The 22164-nt window shown below is 47.4% G+C and overlaps 1 protein-coding gene across 5 annotated transcripts in view; it reads right to left on the reverse strand.

Annotated features, from left to right (window-relative positions):
• Window positions 1-11885: 11885 nt before the first annotated feature.
• The window catches only part of PPM1F (protein phosphatase, Mg2+/Mn2+ dependent 1F), a 35202-nt gene continuing 24923 nt past the window's right edge, over window positions 11886-22164 (reverse strand). For all 5 annotated transcript variants that reach the window (XM_007536443.3, XM_016194018.2, XM_016194017.2 and 2 more), the window contains 2 exons: window positions 21185-21278; window positions 11886-15629 (listed from right to left, as the gene is read on the reverse strand). In XM_007536443.3, coding sequence (XP_007536505.1) covers window positions 15250-15629; window positions 21185-21278 — 474 coding nt within the window. In that variant the 3' untranslated portion in view covers window positions 11886-15249. The remainder of the gene's footprint in view (window positions 15630-21184; window positions 21279-22164) is intronic.

A 22164-nucleotide genomic window follows, 5' to 3' on the forward strand; every position in this document is an offset into this window, starting at 1 on the left:
AAAAAAAAGATTTATTATTTATTTATTTATTATTTATTTTTGATAGAGAGGCGAGAGGTAGAGAACTGGAGCATCACTCTGGCACATAAAATGCTGAGGCTCAAACTAGGGATCTTGTGCCTATAAGTCTGGTACTTTGAGCACTGTGCCATCTCCCAGACCATTTGCACTATTGTTAAAAAATAGGTGCCCTGGGAGCCGGCACACAGCGGGTTATGCGCACATGGCGCCAAGCCCCTGAGTAAGAATCTCTCTTGGAGCCCAGGCTTCCCACCCGCAGGGACGTCGTTTCACAAGCGGTGAAGTAGGCCTGCAGGTGTCTATCTTTCTCTCCTCTTCTCTGTCTCCCCTCCTCTCTCCATTTCTCTCTGTCCTGTCTAACAACGACATCAACAACAACAACAATAAAAACAACAACAACATCAACAATAAAACAACAAGGGCAACAAAAGAGAAAAAAAATAGCCCCCAGGAGCAGTGGATTCATGGTCCAGGCACCCAAGCCCCAGCAATAACCCTGGAGGCAAAAAAAAAATGTGCCCCAAAATGCATATTGTATTAAAAAAGTACTGGGCTGGGGAGACAGCATGATCGTTCTGCAAAAGACTTTCATGCCTGAGGCTTTGAAGTTTCAGGATCAATCCCCAGCACATCACCATTAGCCAGAGCTGAGAAGTGCTCTAGTCTTTCTCTCTGTGTCTCAGTATTTCTCTCTCATTACAATAAAATTTTAAAAAATAGCAACACAGGGACCACGTGGGTGGCCCAGCTGGCTGACCATACATTACAACGCACAAGGACCTGGGTTCAAGCTTCCGTTCTGCACCTACAGGGAAAACCTTGACATGAGTGATGAAACGCTGCTGCAGCACTCCCTCTCTCTCTTAATTCTCCGTAGCTTCCCCTTCCCTCTCAACTTCTCTGTCTCTATCCAAAATAAATAAACAAAATATTAAAAAATAAGAACACAGAATAGAAAACAAACAGGTTTAGATAAAATGCAACAAAAAGAGAAGGTCGGGTCGGGCGTAGCACAGTGGGTTAAGCCACATCGTGAAGCTCAAGGACCAGTGTTAGAAACCCAGTTTGAGGCCCCGGCTCCCCACCTGCCAGGGAGCCGCTTCACAAGCGGTGAAGCAGGTCTGCAGGTGTCTTTCTTTCTCTCTTTCCCCTCTGTCTTCCCCTCCTCTCTCCATTTCTCTCTGTCCTATCCAACAACAACAACATTAATAACAACAATCATAATAACCACAACAATGATAAAGCAACAAGGGAATAAAAGGAAAAAATAGCAATGCAACAAAAAGAAACACAGTTACAGTATATTACATACCATATATAGGGACACATAAAGTGAATTAAACAGAAAAATTAATGTCATAAAAACACATGGTGAGTTTGCCATCTACATAAAACACATTACCAGCATTTCCAATAACCTTGAGACATTTGCAAAAAGTATCTATACTGGATCACAAAAATGTTTCATTTTTACTTTTATTTTTAATTTTTAATATTTATTTATTCCTGTTTTGTTGCCCTTGTTTTATTGTAGTTATTACTGTTTTTGTTGGATAGGACAGAGAGAAATGGAGAGAGGAGGGGAAGACAGAGGGGGGAAAGAAAGACACCTGCAGACCCGCTTCACTGCCTGTGATGCGACCCCCCCTGCAGGTGGGGAGCCGGGGGCTCGAACCGGGATCCTTCCGCCAGTCTGTACGCTCTGCACCAAGTGCGCTTAAAACCACTGTGCTACTGCCTGGCCCCCAGCTTTTTTAATATACTTAAATAAATCAACGTGATCCACCACATCAACAAAACCAAGACCAAAAACTACATGGTCATATCAATAGATGCAGAGAAAGCCTTTGACAAAATACAACATCCCTTTATGATCAAACCACTACAAAAAATGGGAATAGATGGAAAATTCCTGAAGATAGTGGAGTCTATATATAGGCAACCTACAGCCAACATCATACTCAATGGTGAAAAACTGGAAGCATTTCCACTCAGATCAGGTACTAGACAGGGCTGCCCACTATCACCATTACTATTCAACATAGTGTAGGAAGTTCTTGCCTTGCAATCAGGCAGGAACAAGGAATTAAACGCATACAGATTGGAAGAGAAGTCAAACTCTCCCTACTTGCAGAAGACATGATAATATACATAGAAAAACCTAAGGAATCCAGCAAGAAGCTTTTGGATATTATTAGGCAATACAGTAAGGTGTCAGGCTACAAAATTAACATTCAAAAGTCAGTGGCCTTCCTCTATGCAAACACTAAGTTAGAAGTTGAAATCCAGAAAACAATTCCTTTTACTATAGCAACAAAAACAATAAAATATCTAGGAGTAAACCTAACCAAAGAAATGAAAGACTTGTATACTGAAAATTATGAGTCACTACTCAAAGAAATGGAAAAAGACACAAAGAAGTGGAAAGATATTCCATGTTCATGAATAATTAACATCATCAAAATGAATATACTACCCAGAGCCATCTACAAATTTAATGCTATCCCCATCAAGATCCCAAGCACATTTTTTAGGAGAATAGAACAAATGCTACAAATGTTTATCTGGAACCAGAAAAGACCTAGAATTGCCAAAACAATCTTGAGAAAAAGAACAGAACTGGAGGCATCACACTCCCAGATCTCAAATTGTATTATAGGGCCATTGTCATCAAAACTGCTTGGTACTGGAACATGAATAGACACACTGACCAGTGGAATAGAATTGAGATCCCAGAAGTGAGCCCCCATACCTATGGACATCTAATCTTTGACAAAGGGGCTCAGACTATTAAATGTGGAAAGCAGAGTCTCTTCAACAAATGGTGTTGGAAACAATGGGTTGAAACATGCAGAAGAATGAAACTGAACCACTGTATTTCACCAAATACAAAAGTAAATCCCAAGTGGATCAAGGACTTGGATGTTAGACCAGAAACTATCAGATACTTAGAAGAAAATATTGGCAGAACTCTTTTCCACATAAATTTTAAAGACATCTTCAATGAAACGAATCCAATTACAAAGAAGACTAAGGCAAGTATAAACCTATGGGACTACGTCAAATTAAAAAGCTTCTTCACAGCAAAAGAAACCACTACCCAAACCAAGAGACTCCTCACAGAATGGGAGAAGATCTTTACATGCCATACATCAAACAAGAGGCTAATAACCTGAATATATAAAGGACATGCAAATCTCAACAACAAGACAACAAAATAACCCCATCCAAAAATGGGGGGAGGACATGGACAGAATATGCACCACAAAAGAGATCCAAAAGGCCTAGGAACACACGAAAAAATGCTCCAAGTCTGATTGTCAGAGAAATGCAAATAAAGACAACAGTGAGATACCACTTCACTCCTGTGAGAATGTCATACATCAGAAAAGGTAACAGCAACAAATGCTGGACAGGGTGTGGGATCAAAGGAATACTCCTACACTGCCAGTGGGAATGTCAATTGGTCCAACCTCTGTGGAGAACAGTCTGGAGAATTCTCAGAAGGCTAAAAATGGACCTACCCTTTGACCCTGCAATTCCTCTCCTGGGGATATTTCCTAAGGCACCCAACACACCCATCCAAAAAGATCTGTGTACACATATGTTCTTGGCAGCACAATTTGTAATAGCCAAAACCTGGAAGCAACCCAGGTGTCCAACAACAGATGAGTGGCTGAGCAAGTTGTGGTATATATACACAATGGAATACTACTCAGCTGTAAAAAATGGTGACCACCATTTTCAGCCGATCTTGGATGGACCTTGAAAACTTCATGTTAAGTGAAATAAGTCAGAAATAGAAGGATGGAATATGGGATGATCTCACTCTCAGGCAGAAGTTGAAAAACAAGATCAGAAGAGAAAGCACAAATAGAACCTGAACTGGAATTGGCCTATTGCACCAAAGTAAAAGACTGTGGTGGGGGGAGGGGAGAATGCAGATCCAAGAAGGATGACAGAGGACCTAGTGGGTGTTGTATTGTTATATGGGAAACTGGGGAATGTTATGCATGTACAAACTATTGTATTTACTGTTGAATGTAAAACATTAATTCCCCAATAAAGAAATTTAAAATTATATATTTAAAATAAATAAAACCTGTATACCATACCTTACAATATAAAAAAAGGGGAGTCAGACGGTAGTGCAGCAGCTTAAACGCAGGTGGCGTAAAGCACAAGGACCAGCGTAAGGATCCTGGTTCTAGCTCCCAGCTCCCCACCTACAGGGGACTGGCTTCACAAGTGGTGAAGCAGGTCTGCAGGTGTCTTCCTCTTCCCCTCTCTGTCTTCCCCTCCTCTCTCCATTTCTCTGTCCTATCCAACAATGACGACATTAATCACAACTACAATTACAACAACAATAAAAAACAAGGACAACAAAAGGGAAAATAAATTTTAAAAATTATAATAATAATAGTAAATGAAAAAGAAAAGCCTTTAAAAAATAAATAAATAATAAAAATAAACAAAATAAAAATATTTATTTAAAAAAAAAGACGAAGGAGGGAGTCAGGCGGTAGCGCAGCAGGTTAAGTGCACCTGGTGCAAAGTGCAAGGACCAGCGTAAGGATCCTGGTTCGAACCTCCTGGCTTTCCATCTGCAGGGGAGTCATTTCACAAGCAGTGAAGCAGGTCTGAAGTGTCTATCTTTCGCTCCTCCTCTCTCTCTTCCCCTTCTCTCTCCATTTCTCTCCGTCCTATCCAGTAAAAACAACAACAATAAAACAAGGGCAACAAAAGGGAATAAATAAATATACTTAAAAAAGAAAAAAAAAGACGAAGGAGGAGGAGGAGAAAGAAAGGAAGAAGATAGGAGAGAGGGAGAGGGAGGGGGGAAGAGAGAGAGGGAGGGAGAGAGAGAGTGAGAGAGAGAGGGAGAAAGAGAGAGAGAGGGGGAGAGAGAGAGGGAGGGAGAGAGAGGGAGAGGGAGGGAGGGAGAGAGAGAAAGAGAGAGAGAGAGAGAGAGAGAGATGGCTGTATGGAGCAGTGGACTCATCCTGTAGGCACTGAGTTCCAGTGTTAGCCCTGGTGCAATTAAAAGAGAGGAGGGAGAGGGAGAGAGTGAAAGGGAAGAGGAGAGGGAGGGGGAAGGAGAGGGAGAGAAGAGACCCCTTTCCTACCTTTCCAGCCAGTACTCGATGGCTTCTCCAGAAGCTCCTTGTCCGTGCTAATGTCTGTGTTCTGGTTTCAGGAGCACTCAGTTCAGACCAGGGGTTAGGGAAGGAAGTAAAGAGGGGGGCTTCACAGCTGGTTAGATAAACCTCAGTATTCTCTCCCACAGTGCCCAGTCACCATGTAATTCCCAAGGACCTCAGCTGGATACCCATGCATCTGTTCAGGTTTTGCATTTTTGTTGAGTAGGAGGACAGGCAGGGTAGCATGTGCTGACTCCATCTGACCTGACATATTTTAATCTGTAGCAGATCCCTGACTCAGAGATGCATTAGAGATGGAAAGGGCAGAGGAGACAGCACAGGACTTCTCCACCATCTATGAGGTTCCCCCAGAGTTGTGGTGCTTCCGGGTGGTACTGGGTTTCAACCAGAAGCCTCGAACACAGTAAAGTGTGTGCTCCACCGAATGAGTTATCTTCTGGTCCTAGCATTCTGATTTCTAATGGATTTATTTGGTCATAAATACAGCTATATTGAACTGGGGAAATAGCTCACTTAGACAGCTTTGCCACGTGCAGGATCCAGGTTCAAACCTGACCCCCACTGCACTGAAGGAAGTTTTGGTGCTGTGATATCTCTCTCTCTCTCCTTTATGTCTTTATCTAAAAAATTAAAAAGTCACATTTATTCTGACTCAGCCATGCATATAATTATAAAGTTCTCTCCCTCTCTCTCTCTCTCTCTCTCTCTCTCTCTCTCTCTCACACACACACACACACTGCAGTTTCCCTGGCTATAACAGGTGATGACCACAGTGAGGCAGTTCAGATATGACTCCATGGAAGAATGGGACTTGGGGGGTGGCGGCAAATGATATCACACCCAGTTAAGCACACATAGTGCTATGCACAAGGATCTGGGTTCAAGGCCCAGCTTACCACCTGCACTCTCCACTTCATAAATGGTGAAGCAGGTCTGCAGGTGTCTATCTTTCTACCTCCCTCTTTTTTAAAATGTTTTTTTAATATATTTATTTATTCCCTTTTTGCTGAACTTGTTGTTTTATTGTTGTAGTTATTATTGTGTCTGTCTTTGTTGTTGGATAGGACAGAGAGAAATAGAGAAGGGAGGGGAAGACAGAGAGGGGGAGAGAAAGAGAGATACCTACAGACCTGCTTCACCGCTTATGAAGCAACTCCCCTGCAGGTGGGGAGCCGGGGGCTCGAACCGTGATCCTTATGGCAGCCCTTGCGCTTTGCGCCACGTGCGGTTAACCCACTGCACTATCACCCGACTCCCTCTCCCTCTTTTTTTTTTTTTTTTTGCCTCCAGTTGCTGGGGCTTGGTACTGTCACTGTGAATCCACCACTCCTCGGGGCCATTTTTTCCATCTTATTGGATAAGACAGAGAGACATCGAGAGAGGAGGGAGAGGTAGAGAGGGAGAGAGAAAGATTGATACCCTCAGACCTGCTTTACTGCTCGTAAAGTGAACCCACTGCAGGTGGGGGAGCTGGGGTGTGGTTAGGAGGCTCGAACTTGGATCCTTGCATGGGCCTTAGCGCTTAGTACTATGTGTGATTCACTAGGTGCACCACTGCCTGGCCCCTCTCTCCCTCTATCTCCCCCTGCTGTCTCAGTTTCTTTCTGTCCTAACCAAAATGACAGAAAAAATGGCCACCAGGAGCAGTGGATTCATAGTGCCAACATCAAGCAAGCTCCAGTGATAACCCTAGCGATGGGCGGGGGGGGGGGGGGTGAGGTACAGCTTGAGTGGAGGGAGGTGAGTTTAGACACACTGAGACGAAGGGATGAGACTCAGGAGGTGGCTGGAGAAGCAGTCTTTGCCTACCAGAGGTCTCAGGGGGCTGGGGGTTGGTGGGGCTGCCCAGCCTGTTGTGCTTTCCACAGATCACCCAGTCGTTTGGTGGGAGGGTGAAGCGATTGGTCCCAAGCATTCCAATGCTGGCTGCCACAGGGCCCCAGCAGGCTGGGTCGGTGGGCAGAGCAATGCAGTTCTTGACAAGTGAGTGCAATCCTGCCCCAAGCTTCTCACACACAGGTTGCAGGTCGTCCACCATGAAAATACAACCCGAACTGTACCTTTATCCCAAGAAAAGGGAGCACACAGTGACCAGCTCAGCCAGAGTTCTAGCTCGGTGGGACTTATTTTCCAACTTCAAATGTCTGATGGTAACTCTTCCTTTTTATTTTATTTTCTTTATTATCGAATAGAGATAGAGAGAAATGGAGGGCGTAGGGGTGATAGTGAGGGAGAGAGACACCTGTAGCTCTATTTCACCACTTGTGAAGCTTTCCCTCTGCAGGGACCAGGAGTTTGAACCTGGGTTCAAGGGGGAGATAACCACACCTGCAGCACCGCTTCACTGGTTGTGAAGCTTCTCTTCTACAGGTGGGGACCAGGGGCCTGAATCCAGGTCCCCGGGCATGGTAACGTGTGTGCTCTAACAAGTGTACTACTGCCTGGTCATGAAATTTCTTATGCTTTTACCAAGACATTCAAGCTTTGATTTGCACCAGGTGCTACAAATCCTAGAGCCAGTCCCACCTAACAGCTTCACTCCTCGGTAAGTAGTCCAGAGAAACTTCTGTATATGGGTATGAAGAGGGTTTTTTTTTTTTTTTTTTTTAACCAGAGCACAGCTCTGGTTTATGGTGCAAGGGATTGAACCTGGGACTTTGGAGCCTCAGGAATGAGAGTTTGTTATTTACCCTCACCCCTGTTGTAACTATAAATAGTGGTTCTGTTGCTACAAAAAGCTAGCAACACACACAGCAAGGACTAACCCAAGAGACAGAAAGATGAGAGGTGCGATTCAGAGACAAGAGCACGCAATTAGCAAAGTTCCAGTTTCATAAAAAGACAGGCAAAATGAAGTAAAAGCATGCAGGGAGCTGTTCTGTATGTGGTTATAAATAAATCTATAGTCTAAAGACACTGTGGGGAGGAGGGGTAAGCTCGGAGGAGCAGGGGCAGAGCTCCCAGATTGCTGGCAAGATACTGCCTTTTTTTTTTTTTTTAATTTTTTATCCTAATTTATTTATTGGATAGAGACAGCCAGAAATCAAGAGGGAATGGGAAGAAAGAGAGGGAGAGAGACAGAGAGACACCCGCAGCTCTTCTTTACTTACTTGCAAATCTTTCCTTGTGCATGTAGGGACTGGGGCCTCGAACCTGGGTCCTTGCGCGTTGTAACATGTGCACTCAACTAGTTGTGCCACCACCTGTCCCACAGGTACTATCTTGATGATGGTGGGTCGGTCAGTTACATGCTTTCTACAGCTCTCCAGCATGGATTCCTCATAGTGTTTATGTGAGATATGTCATGGTTTAGAATGGAAGAACCCAGACAGGCAGCACAGAGGGCAGGGGATCAGCCACTGAGGTGAGTGTCCTGTCATGGGGTGTGGAGGCCTGATTTTGTCATCTTGGCTGAGCCTGGAAGTTGAGGAGAGGCCTTGAGAGGGAACTGTGCCCCCAGCTAGTGCCTTGCCCTTCTGGACATCAGCTGTGGGTGCGAGGCAGCAGCTTTTACACAGGAGGCCTCTTAAGGCCCAGAGGACATAATGATTCAGACTGACATTAAATCTACCTGATTGCAACCCATTTTTGCCAGGGAAAGATTCCACATTGCTCTGACTCTACAGTTCAAGAGTCTTATAGCTCTTCTACTGATAAATAGTTTCCTCTTTAGCTACTTTGTTGGTGTCATCATTCTGGATAAAAAGATACATTTCATTTCAAGAGATTATTTCATTTATTTTAAAAAATATTTTGGGAGTCAGGCGGTAGTGCAGTGGGTTAAGCGCTGGTGGCACAAAGTGCAAGGACCCCGGTTCGAGCTCCAGGCTCACCACCTGCAGGGGGGTTGCTTCACAAGCAGTGAAGCAGGTTTGCAGGTGTCTATCTTTCTCTCCCTGTCTTCTCCTCCTCTCTTTGATTTCTTTCTGTCCTATCCAACTACAATGACATCAACACCAATAACTACAACAATAAAACAATAAAATAAGGCAACAAAAAGGAATAAATGTTAAAAAAATCTTTAAAAAAATTTATTATTGCATAAACACAGAGAGAAATAGAGAGAGGAGGGGAAAATAGAGAGGAGAGGGACAGAGAGACCCCTGCAACCCTGTTTCACCAGTTGTGAAGCTTTTCCCCTGCAGGCGGGGACGAGGGGCTTGAACCTGGGTCCTTGAGCACTATAATGTGTGCGCTTAACCAAGTGCACCATTACTTGGCCTCCATATTTTATTTTATTTTAATTTAATTTTTTGTCCTTGTCTTCAGGGCTTCATTTTTGTCCTTGTCTTCTGGGCCTGTTGGGCATTAAGCCAGCCCCCCTGCTCCATCCTGCATTGATGATATTATGGCCTATTTACATAATCATTGTTTGCCTGAAAGATCCCCACCCAATGATCTATCTTCTTTCTACCTCAAGACTCATCCTGCCTGCAGGGTGACATTAATCCCAGCAGCTAAAACCATCGCCACAGTTGCTAAGGAAGCTTCCACCTTCCCAGTGTGACTTTTGCCTTTCTCCACCCCCTTTCCTAGCCATCTCTGTTTCTGACTTACCACTTGCAGTTTTATCCTATAAAAGCCACTTCTGTTTCTTGTTTCTCTCTTTTCCGCTTCCTGACCTAGAGGAGGGCAAGCATGCAGGGGGAGGCAGATGCCGGCCATTGAGGTTTTTGGCTCCATGTGGCTTAACCTGCTGTACTCATGCCTGATTCTGGGGCTCCCGCATGAATAAAGATTTGTATTGCTACCGCCATGAGCTTGGTTCCTGGATCTTCTCTCCTGCCCACGAAGCTAGGCCGGCATGGGCCAACCTTTTCAGATGGAAAGAGAGGGAGACAAAGCAAGAGGGAGAGACACCCCAGCCCCTAAGCAACCTGCCCTGAGGACTTGAATGCTCCCTGCAGTGTGCCTGGGGCTAAAACAGCAGCAAGGACTACCAAGTAAACTATCTTGCCCAAAAGGTTCTACTATTTAAACCGTATTTCTAAACACTTATCTTGTTCCATACCCAAGGTCAAACCTCATTTTTCCTCTTCTCTTTTCCCAGTTTTGCCATGTCATCTTTCTTCTGTAAGTTATGGAGGAAGGTGGGAAGAACAGAAGTGGGAGAGGAGGGGAGGTCTTTCCTACCACAGTCAGAATGACTGAGAGGGACTGTGGCTTGAAGGGTCAGGGCTGCCTGGGACAGGTGGTGGTGACCTCACTGCACCTGAGTTGTATCCAGACTTGACTTTTGCCCAGAACCCTCTACTGGGGTTGGAGTAATTCTCAGGGTTTCTCTGCCTATTCCCCAGGTGTCTAGGGCTCCACCAGCCCAAGTTCCTAGGAGTTCAAAGTCTTAGTAATGTGTCTAGTGGCCTGGGGGGTGGTGGTGGTGTGACAGAGTGGCTACAAGGTGCTGGATACTGAGGTCCCAAGTTTGATATGCCAGATGGATGATTTTCTTCTCTCCTCTTTCATAAATAAATGAATCTTTTATATTAAAAAAATTTGCCTAGGGTTGGGGAGATAGCAAAAAGACTCTCTTGCCTGAGGCTCTGAAGTCCCCTGTTCAATCTATAGCACCACGTAGGACAGAACTGAGCAGTGCTCTGGTCTCTCTCTCTTATTAAAGGGACCAGAGAGGGTAGTTGTGTGTCCTGAGTGGGTCTGTGAACTAATGAGTCCTCCCACCCAGTGGGGCTTTATGCCTGTTTCCCAGGCCTCGCACCAGCTGAACTTGGGGAACCTGGCTGTCAGCAAACCCAGCCTGTGGGTGTTAAGACCTAATCCTTGCTTCCCAGGCTCCTCCTCCTCTTTCATGCAAGCTCTATACCCCCAGCTTGGCTTCTGGGTGTAGGGCCATCCCTGGAGGACAGAGGGGCTGATGTCTGCTTACCCCCACCCGCCATTGTGCTGACTCGGGCCTGGCCTGGTGGGTGAAGAATGCCCACCTTCAGTTTGGCCTGGTGTGCCTGCTTGTCTGCTCGGTCTCCCTGCCCCCACTCAGTGGCCCTGAGAGGGTACTCTCCAGGCTATGCGCTCTGTGCCAGTGGGGGGAGTGCAGAGCCACCATCTGGCTGTGACAAGATTCAGACACGTGAAGCAACTCATTAGGGAACAATCAAGACAGCATATACTTAAGAACAAGGCTAGAGCTCAGGGGAGGGTGTGGGGGTGGGCAGGGGGGAAGACAGATGGGTGAGTAGGTGGGGTGGGGGGGCAGGGCCTGGTGAGGAGTCTCAGCCCTCCCCCCAACCCCTGCCCAACTCAGAGACAATGGAACTAGATAAAGATTGTTCCCATGCTGTGTGGCCAAGAGGCTGGGGGGCTGCTGGGGCCACCAGGAGTAGAGGAGATCCGCTGAGGGATAGGCACTGAGCTCCCACTCACACAGGCCCTGTGCTTGGGGCAGGGTCAGGGGGGCAAGAGTACAGAAACCCCAAATATAAGCATGCTCCCCCTCCCCAGCTTGGAGGAGATGTTCAGGGCAGCACCGGGGCCATGGTGTTTCTTAAGGGGACTGTCCCCTCCCTGTCACCACATATAGGCTCACAGTGAGCACACAATCCTGGTGGGCTGGAAGAGCCAGGAGGGCCCAGAGACTGGCAGGCTCTGCAGAATTCACACCCCTGCCATTTCAGCCCCAGCAGCTCAGACTCTCTGGGTTGGGGGCTGGGGTGAAGGTGCAGGTAGCAGAAGCAAGAGGAGAAGGCAGGATTCAGGACCTGGCAAGAGGGTTTATTATGAGAACATGTGGTTTATTTGACACTTGAGCACAATGGTCCCTGGGAGGCCACTCACCTGGTCGCCCTCCCAAGTGTAGGACCTGTCCCAAGACAGAGGGACAATATAGCCAGGACGCCCTGTCTTGGGACAAGACTGCTGCCAACACAGAACCCAAGTCCCAGGAGCTCCACTGAGTCATGCAGAGAAATCCTTGGCGAGGCCGATGGGCACATGAAAGCCAAAGCTTGGTCATTTGGCAAGGCTGGAGCTGCCCCCTTTTGGGATCTGGCTTACTTGGTTTCCATTGGACTTGGGGTGGGGCACGCCTGAGTGACCCACACTGTGCCCCCCTACCCCAGCCTGGGAATACTGCTAAGGTAGCCAGCTGCCCACAAAGGTAGGGATGGGGTGCTGGCATGTGTATTGGAGGGTATGGCCTTCCCAAATCCTTAGAGCACCTGTACTTCTCTGATGGGGCTCACCCTGTCAGTCTCCCCCCTCAGACACACCCATTTCCTAGTCCTGGGTGCTGAGGCTGGGCTGGGTCAGACAGGCCATGCTTCTGCCGCTGAGACTCCTGGCCTGCTGGCAGCAATGATGAAGCCACCCTGAAGAGGTCAGCTGTGCCTGTGCCCATGCTCCTAGCCCATACCTGCGCTGCACCTGTGAAGCTGGGCTTGCTTCTCCAGATTTTGCAGTACATATAAGGCGCTGGCATCTGTAGTGCAGTTCTTTTCCAACCCACTTAATTTTAAGAATAGACACTAATAATACTTAATCACTCCTCCCTGTTGGCAGTGAGGGAGGGGCCTCAGCATTGGCACCATCTCCCCAGAATGCAGCCAGCTTCCCCCAGGAGCCCCTGCACCTCCAGAATCCCAGGAGCTGCTGCAAAAATTTTGTAACTTCCACATGATATGGGGGTGGGGGTGGGGAGTGGCGACTGAGGTTCAGAGAGATTCTTGGGCTTGCTTAGCTTATTCAGAGAGTCAGTGGCAGAAATGGGACTTGAAAAAGGGAGGGACGTTTCAAGTGTCCACCATTGGGGCCCTGTTGGGACTGTGGCTTGACAGGAAGTGGCCCCGGAATCAAGGTGGTTTTGTCTAGTCATAGTCAAGGTGGGAGCCCTCTTTTGTGTCTGGGTGCTAGCAAAAGCTAAGCAACTCTTTAGCAGAGGACAAGGGCTCTCTTGGGCCTGAGGCAGGGACCAGCAGCTCCCAGGGCCCACACCTGACAGACAGGCCTCTACCAGGGAGGGTGGTGGTGCTGTGCAGAGCTGGAGTCAGCCTAGGGACGTCCTGGTGGGCTTGTTCAGGGAATAGGTCAGACACCAAGGGTGCTCTCTAGACTGCTACAAATAAGCTTCATGATGGGAGGCAGTCAATGGAATGTGATTAGCAAATTAGAAAAAAAGATTAAAAAACAAACAAAAACAAAAACAAAAAAACCCAAAATAAAAACTCAGAGCTCCCTCCCTTTGCCAAGGTTACCCATGGGCGGCAGACTATGAGTGAACAGTGTGGCTATATTCCCACCACCCGTGGCAGCGAGGCCTTCAAAGTAAGCTGAGCATGGTTTCTGGAAGTTCGAGGCCATGTTTAAGATACTAGTTAGTCTGAGCCCTTGGGAGAGGCATGGGCCACAAAAGTCACAGCATCTTTAGCCCTGGGAGGGGTGTGTGTGGGGGGCAAATATTGAGCTGACAGAAGGTATCCCTCTAGGGCTGGCTCCTGTCCTTCCTAATGAACAGCCCCTTCCCTGGGAAATGAACTGGCCACTGGGATCAGGCGGGCTCTGAATGCTGCTTCTGGTTTTGGGATCTGGCCCCAGACTCCCTGGGGGCCTGACCTCTGGCTGGAGCCAGCCCTACCACATTGAACCCGGCTCAAATGTCATGTCTCTCCTATGTGACATGAACTCCCTGAGTCACCCAAGTCTTGAGACTTCTGAGATTTACCTTTTGAGGGTTCACCAGGGCACATGGGACACTCTCATAAAGGAATGGGCAGTGGGCAGGGGGAGGTTATCAGCCCCAAAGGGGCTGCAGCATGGGTGGGTGGGACAGATTCATAAGATCCCTTGGGGCTCACCTCTTTGCAATACCAATTCAACTACCCACTCACTCACAACCTGAAATATTCCAGTCACACTGCAAGGACCTGTCTCAGAGAGCTAGAAGCCTCAGCCTGGGGTCCAGCCCAAGAAAGGAATGGTAGGGCTGGGCTGGAGAGGGGTGGGAGGGGAGGGAGGCAGGAAGGATCCCTGGGTGTTCAACCCAGACCCACTGAACAGTCTGGGGCTGCTTTGCTGACTGTCAGTGGTACATCACTAAGAGGCAGGAAGAACTCTTCCAGGAATATTCCTCATCAAAAGTGTGCCACTGCAACAGAATAAAGTCTGCTTCTGTGAAAACTTCAACAGGTCTCTTAGGCCCTGTCATGAGCTTGGCCGACACAGTCCCACTCAGAGCTGCTAAGGCACTTGAGTGGCTTATTAACACTATCTGGAAGAGATTCAGTTCAATCCTGATTTAGAAAAAAAAAAAGTCAGTAATACTGCAAAAGAAAAAGTTCCCCCTAAAAAAATACTTAACTTTCTGAAAGGAATAAAATAAATGCTAAGCTCTGCTTAAGTTACATGACACACAGGGTCATCTTGGCACTGACAAAACAGACAAAATCTGAAATACTGCTTCTGAGTGAGACTTTCCAGGTGGGGATGGACCAAAAGACACACATGGTGTCATTCTGATCTTCCCACTCCTGGGTGGGGCACAGTGGGCGAGGGGAGAGGGGGACAGGGAAGCAGGGCCCACGCACATCACAGCTGCCATGAAGCTGGTAGGCAGCTCTAAGGTCAGATTCCTGATGCTCCTTCCTAGCTGGGGACACTGCTTAGCCAGCCAGGACTCAGCAGGGACACTTGTCACTGTGGGTATAAGACTTCCCAGCTACGGCCATGAGGAGACACTTGAGACTGTCCCAGGCACTGCATCCCAACCGTGATGTCTGGTGTCTTTGGTCTGGCTTGGGCTGGCACCGATAGCATCTACTTCCACCCCTGCTGGGTGAGGAGAAGAGGGGGCTGGACTCTAAGACCTCTACTCTTAGGTGTAGTCTTTCCCCTAGGTTTCCCTTGAGCAAACATGACTAGTCCCCCTGCCTGTGGAGTGCAGGGCACAGAAGCCACTGCCCCATGCAGTTCCAGAACCATCAGGATGGGCCAATGCAAGCAGCTCAAGAGTCAAGGGAAAGGGTTCTACAGGTGGCGCTTGCCTGCCCACTGCTACCAGCTGGGTCCTAAGGCATCTGAGGGGGAAGGGGATTAGGATGGGGGTAGTGGGAAGCTGAACTTCCTAACTTCTCTGGGGACTGCTGGTCTCTGGCTCCAAGGGGCCAGAGGGCAAGTCCTGGTTTCCTCTATCTGTCTGGGAGTCCCCGGTGCCCTGGGTTTTGCCCTCCAGCAGCTCTCGGGGGTCCCTGAGGAACACCACCATGACAGTGATATTGTCGTGGGAGCCTCGCTCCCGAGCTGCAGCCACCAGCTCCTCGGCGATGTGCAGCCCGTTCCCTTGCTGTCCGACCAGGTGACTCTGGACAAGGCCGGGGACCTCATGGTGGGGGATGACATCAAAGAAACCATCGCAGGCTAGTAGCAGGTAGTCCTCAGAGTCTGACAGCTCTCGGGAGGCCGCATCCGCTTCCCCAGACACATAGGGCTTTTGGAAAAGGTCCCCTGGGTGAGGGAGAAAAGGCCTGGCATCAGAACTGCTGCTGCCCTGGCCCGTCCACCAGGCCCAGGCCACCCTGCCTTCCTCCCATGCTGGCACTGACAGCAAAGACAAGGGTGGAGAGGAATTTCTTGTGCACAGTGCTGAGTGCAGTGAGCTCAAGGAGAGACCTCGCAAATCCCTGAGGTGAGAATTTAGCAAGGTCAGGGCTACAAGATGGCTCATTTGGTCCCAGGTTCAAGTTTCCAGCTACCACACAGGTCAAGCTTTATGAGGGGTGAAGCAGTACTATCTTTTTTATCTCTCTTTTTCAAAGATTTCTCCATTTTAATTTTTTAAAACTTCTTTTTTAAATATGAGAGAGAGATGGAGAGAGGGAGAGAGAGAGAAAGAGAGAGAAAGATACAGGGAAAGAAATCAGAATACTGCTCAGCTCTGTCTGATGGTGGTGCTGGGGATTGAACCTGAGACCTCAGAGCCCCAAGCATGAAAGTCTTTTGCACAACCTTTATGTTGTCTCCCCAGTTTTCTCCTCTACTTCTCTCTCACCCTCTATCTTATTTACTTTTCATTCTTTTTTGATTACTTTATTTTTGAATCTTACTTATTTATTAAATAGAGACAGAAAGAATTGAGAGGGAGAGAAAGATAGAGAAAGAGACACCTACAGCCCTGCGGCTCATGAAGCAGTCTTCCTGTAGGGGACCAGAGGCTTGAACCTGAGTCCTTACACTGTAATATGTGCACTTAACCAGGTGTGCCACTGCCTGACACCTCTCACATTCTATCTTTTAAAATATATATGTAAATAAAAGGAGTCTGCCAGGAGCCCTAGAATTGTACAGGCACGATGCCTCAGCAAAAACCCTGGTGGTGGTGGAGGTGTGTGTGGGAGGGGGACTCAGCAAAGCCAGAGCTGAGCTCCACAGAGTAGCCACTTTCTTCTCCCAGTGGAGTCCGGCCTAAGCAAAGAGTACAAGGACTGTGGCAGAGGACACCATCTAGGCCCAGGGTGGGGTATTATGTCCCTGCAATCCTGAGAGTTACACCAAAGTGTCCAATACGACTTTTCTCCTGCAGAACTGCTTTTTTTTTTTTGGCTGGGGAGGGAAGCATATTTTATTATTATTGTTTTTTACCTCCAGGGTTATTGCTGGGGCTCAGTGCCCGCACCATGAATCCACTGCTCCTGGAGGCCATCTTTTCCCTTTTGTTGCCCTTGTTGTTCTATCACCATTGTGGTTATTATTGTTGTTGTTGTTGTTATTGATATCATTGTTGTTGGATAGGACAGAGAGAAATGGAGAGAGGAGGGGAAGACAGAGAGGGGGAGAGAAAGATAGACACCTGCAGACCTGCTTCACCACTTGTAAAGTGACCCCCCTGCAGGTGGGGAGCCAGGGACTCAAACCAGGATCCTTATGCTGGTCCTTGCATTTTGCACGATGCTTAACCTGTTATGCTACCGCCCAACCCCCAGCATATTTTCTTTTCTTTCTTTCTTTCTTTCTTTCTTTCTTTCTTTCTTTCTTTCTTTCTTTCTTTCTTTCTTTCTCATCCTGCTTTCATGACCTTCTCCCTGGAGAAAATGTGACTACCCCAAGGCCTTAAGCTGAAATTTAGAGGTTTCCCTTTCATTCTCAGGTCTCATTTCTAATCTATGTATCTGCTGGCTCCACCTCCCCTCCCTTGCACCTTATCCAGACCTCAGAAAGCTCCTGGCTGCCTGCACCCCACCCCCCAGCAAAGCATGAGAGCAAATCACTGCCTTATACTAGGACTTCTCAGTGTTTCCTCTCCTTTATTTTATTATTATTTTATGGGGGGGGATTTAATGGTTTACAGTACAGTTGTTGACTCATGGGTATAATTTCTCCTCTCCCTATGACAGGTGTCTGCAAAACACTCTCACCCCCAGCTTAGGTCCATTTCTACCAAGTTGTACCAGGACCCCTACAACTTCTGTTTCCTTCTGGAGCCTTGTGGAGAGGCTCACACCTGCTGCCTCCTCCAAAACCAGGTGTCCAGAGGTAACAAAGGTAGAAGCAGCAAGGAGAGGGCTCTAAAGAAGGTACTACATTTAGCCAGAGAGGATGTGTCAGGAAGCAGAAAGGGACATACCCTGTTGAGGGGGGTAGCAGGGAGGAAGGAACTTCTAAGGGCAGGCATCCCCTGCTTTGGGCAAGTCTGAATTAGTCATTTTGCTTCTATGAAAGATCAGCAGTTCCTATTTTCACCAACTCAAAGAAATATAAAGATAGCTTTTCTCTTGAGGACAAAAGGTGAAAAGCAAAAATGGCATTGAGTGTCATTTCTGTGCAGCTGTTCTGCATGCAGTGTGCATCTTGTGCTGGGAAAGTGTGTCTGCCAAGCTTGTTCCTGAGAGGAACACACAGGGTGTGTTCTCATCCTTCCACTCCTACTTTTACTATATCTTAGTGTCATTTTAGGTTTTAGGTATGATTTGGTAGGTTTTTTTTAAAAGACATTTATTTATTTTGGACAGAGAGAAATTGAGAAGGGAGGTGATATAGGGAAAGAGAAAGAGACACCTGTGGCATTGCTCCACCACTCCTAAAGCTTTCCCCTTGCAGATGGGGACCAGGGGCTTGAACCTGGGTCCTTATAAACTGTAATGTGTATGTTTAACCAGGTGTACCACCACCTACCTCCTAATATATTTTATTAGCTTTTTTTTTTTAACGTAGGGGGTTTGGGGGGCAGTGTATACATAGTAAGTACACATAGTGTTTTTTTAAGTTTTTTAAAAATTAATTATTTATTTTCTCTTTTCTTGCCCTTGTTTTTTTATTGTTCTTGTTGTTATTATTGTTGTTGTTATTGATGCCATTGTTATTAGATAGGGCAGAGAGAAATGGAGAGAGGAGGGGAAGACAGAGATGGGGAAAGATAGACACCTTGCAGACCTGCTTCACCGCCTGTGAAGTGACTCCCCTGCAGGTGGGGAAGTCGCACACAGTATTAAGTGCAAGGATCCGGGTATGAGTCCCTGACTCCCCACCTGCAGGTGGGAAGCTTTGCGAATGGCAAAGCAGGTCAACAGGTCTGCAGCACTCTCTCTCTCTCTCTCTCTCTCTCTCTCTCTGCCTCCAGGTTTATTGCTGGGGCTTGGTGCCTGCACTACGAAGCTAGTGCTCCTGGAGGTCATTTTTTTCCCATTTTGTTGCCCTTGTTATTGTTATTGTTGCCATTGATGTTGTCGTTGGATAGGACAGAGAGAAATCGAGAGAGGAGGGGAAGATGGGAGAGGGGGAAAGAAAGATAGACACCTGCAGACCTGCTTCACCTCCTGTGAAGTTACCCCCGCTATAGGTGGGGTTCCGGGGCTTGAACCAGGATCATGACACCGGTCCCCTTGCACTTTGCACCATGTGCACTTAACCTGCTGTACTACCGCCCAACCCCTTCTCTCTCTTTTTACCAGAGTTCTGGTTACAATCAGCTCTGGTTTATGGTGGTGCAGGGGACTGAACCTAGGACTTCGGAGCCTCAGGCATGAGAGTCTCTTTACATTACCATTATGCTATTTACCCCTGCTCTCTCTCTCCCTATCTCCCCCCTCCCCTCTGAACTTCTTTCTGTCCTATCCAATAAAATAGAAAAAAATGGTCACCAGGAGCAGTGGATTTGTAGTGCCAGCACTGAGCCCCAGTAATAACCGTGGAGGCAGAGAGAGAGAGAGAGAAGAGATACAGAGAGAAAGATATGTAAAGAGAGCTATGCCAGAGCAATGCTCAGCTTTGGTTTATGGTGACATGGGGAATTGAACCTAGAACTTTAGAGCACCAGGCATGAAAGTCTTTTTTTTTTTTTCTTGCCTCCAGGGTTATTGCTGAGGCTCAGTACCTGCACCATGAATCCACTGCTCCTGGAGGCCACTGTTCCCTTTTGTTGCCCTTGTTGCTGTAGCCTTGCTGTGGTTATTATTGCTGTTGTTGATGTTTTTTGCTGTTGGATAGGACAGAGAGAAATGGAGAGAGGAGGGGAAGACAGAGAGGGGGAGAGAAGGATAGATACCTGCAGACCTGCTTCACCGCCTGTGAAGGGACTACCTTACAGGTGGGGAGATGGGGGCTGGAACCAGGATCCTTATGCCAGTCCTTGCACTTTGCGCCATGTGTGCTTAACCCGATGTGCTACCACCTGACTCCCCCGAAGAAACAATTTTAAGGGAAGAGTCTATTCTTAGATTTGAAGAAAAGCTGGATGCTGAGCTCCAGGCTGAGGCTTGGCAGTGACAGAGAAGCTGGGGAATTTTTATTACTTTTATTACTTTCCTTTTAAAAGATTTTAAAAAATCATCAGCATGAATTGGGGAGGCAAATATCATATATAGACTGTTGTTTTTAAAGGTTTATTTTTGAGAGAGAGAATGAGACAGATACCAGAGCACCGCTCAGCTCTATGGTGGTGCTGGGAATTGAATCTGGGACTGCTGCGGTCTCATGCATGCAAGTCTGGTGTGCTACCACTGAGACAGCTCATTGGTCCTACAAAACATTTTTTTTAAAATATTTATTTTATTTATTTATTCCCTTTTGTTGCCCTTGTTGTTTTATTGTTGTAGTTATTATTGTTGTTGTCGCTGTTGGATAGGACAGAGAGAAATGGAGAGGGAGGGGAAGACAGAGAGGAGGAGAGAAAGACACCTGCAGACCTGCTTCACCACTTGTGAAGCGACTCTCCTGCAGGTGGGGAGCTGGGGTTCGAACCGGGATCCTTATGCCGGTCCTTGTGCTTTGCGCGACCTGCACTTAACCCGCTGCGCTACAGCCCAACTCCCCCTACAGAACATTTTAAAAAATATATTTTATTTATTTATTAATGAGAAAGATGGGGAGAGAGAGAGAGAGAGAGAAATAACCAGACATCTCTTTGGTACATGTGCCGCTGGAGATTGAACTCAGGATCTCACACTTGAGATTCCAATGCTTTATCTGCTGCGTCACCTCCCAGACCACCCTATAGAAGATTTTAAAGATATCTTTTAGTAGATACCTCATAGCAAGCTGAGGTTTTTCTGAGAGACTGTTTTAATTAAGAGGTATAATGTACAATGTGGGTTGCAGCTTTCTTTTTTTCCTCCAGGTTTATTGCTGGGGCTTGGTGCTGGCACTACAAACCCATTGCCCCTGTCAGCCATTTTTTTCCATTTGATTGGATAGGACAGAGAGAAACTGAGAGAGGAGAGGGAGATAGAGAGGGAGAGAGAAAGACAGACACACACCTGCAGACCTGTTTCACCTCTTGTGAAACATTCCCCCTGCAGGTGGGGAGCCAGGGGCTTGAACCCAGATCACTGAGCAGGTTCTTGCACTTACTATATGCACTTAACCAGTTGCACCACCACCTGGCACCCTGAAGCTTAATTTTTTTCCGAAACTCACTATTAAGTTTTCTGTGCCTGCACTCAGTTCACCAGAGAACCCACACAACCTGCTTAACAGTGATCTCAACATTCGATAAATACCCTGACCCCCCTCAGACAGCTGGGCGGTGGGCCTCTGTGGGCCAGGTAGCCCCGGGGCCTCCTCCTTACCAATGGCTCTGGAGACAGCCAGGGTCCCGTTGACTCGCCAGCAGTCCATGTGAGACACAAAGCCACCCAGCGCCTCGATGCGCTCCTTCTCATCCTGTGGGAGGAAGACAGCCAGAGAGGGGGCCTGGGTACACAGCCCGAAGGAAGCTAGCTGCTTTCTGAGGTAGTCTTGGGAGGCACAGTACCCCAGCAATGCCCAGGTGAGGTATTTGTAGAAACAGTGAGAATTCATCTGGCGAATTTGAGGTGGCACAGTGGTAAAGCTTTGAACTCTCAAACACGAGGTCCCAAGTTTGATTCCCAGCGGCACATGTGCCAGAGTGATGTCTGGTTCTTTCTCTCTCCTCCTATCTTTCTCATAAATAAATAAAATCTTAAAAAAGAAAGAAATAAAGAAATAACAGTGAGAATTCACAAATAATCCAAGTGTGCTCCTAGGGCAGGGCTGGCTCAATGGTGATGGCAGGAACAAAGCCCTCGCACCTGCAGCCAGAACTCTGTGGCTATGACCCTGAGTGGTGCAGTCAGGGAGATGCAGATGAGGCAGCAGAAAGGAGGCTGACCCTGACATCAGACGGAGATTCCTCCTCTGCTTCCTCTTTTCACGTGTGGACACTGACCCTTCCTTGAAAGCTGGTGAGGGAACACCAAACAGGAAATGTATGCACTCACTGGGCAGGTCTGGGTGATGGAGCTAGCACCTAGATGAGTCCTGTGTCTCAGGGCCACCTGTCTCAAGCCCCTGAGTCCCCCAAATCTACAGTGTGCCAGACCTGTGAGGACAGGACAGAGGTCCAGTCTTTGGTCAAGGGCTGGTGACACAGCTCACCTGGTAGGAGGCCTGCTCTGCCATGTCCATGATCCAGATTCGGGCCCATCAGTCACTGTACTGGGGAAGCTTCAGTGCTGTGGGGTTTTTCCCTCTCTCCACCTCTCTCTTTACTTACTTTCTTTTTTTATATTATATTTTTATTATTGGA

This window comes from Erinaceus europaeus, chromosome 1 (assembly GCF_950295315.1).
Source record: "Erinaceus europaeus chromosome 1, mEriEur2.1, whole genome shotgun sequence".
Lineage (NCBI taxonomy): Eukaryota > Metazoa > Chordata > Mammalia > Eulipotyphla > Erinaceidae > Erinaceus > Erinaceus europaeus.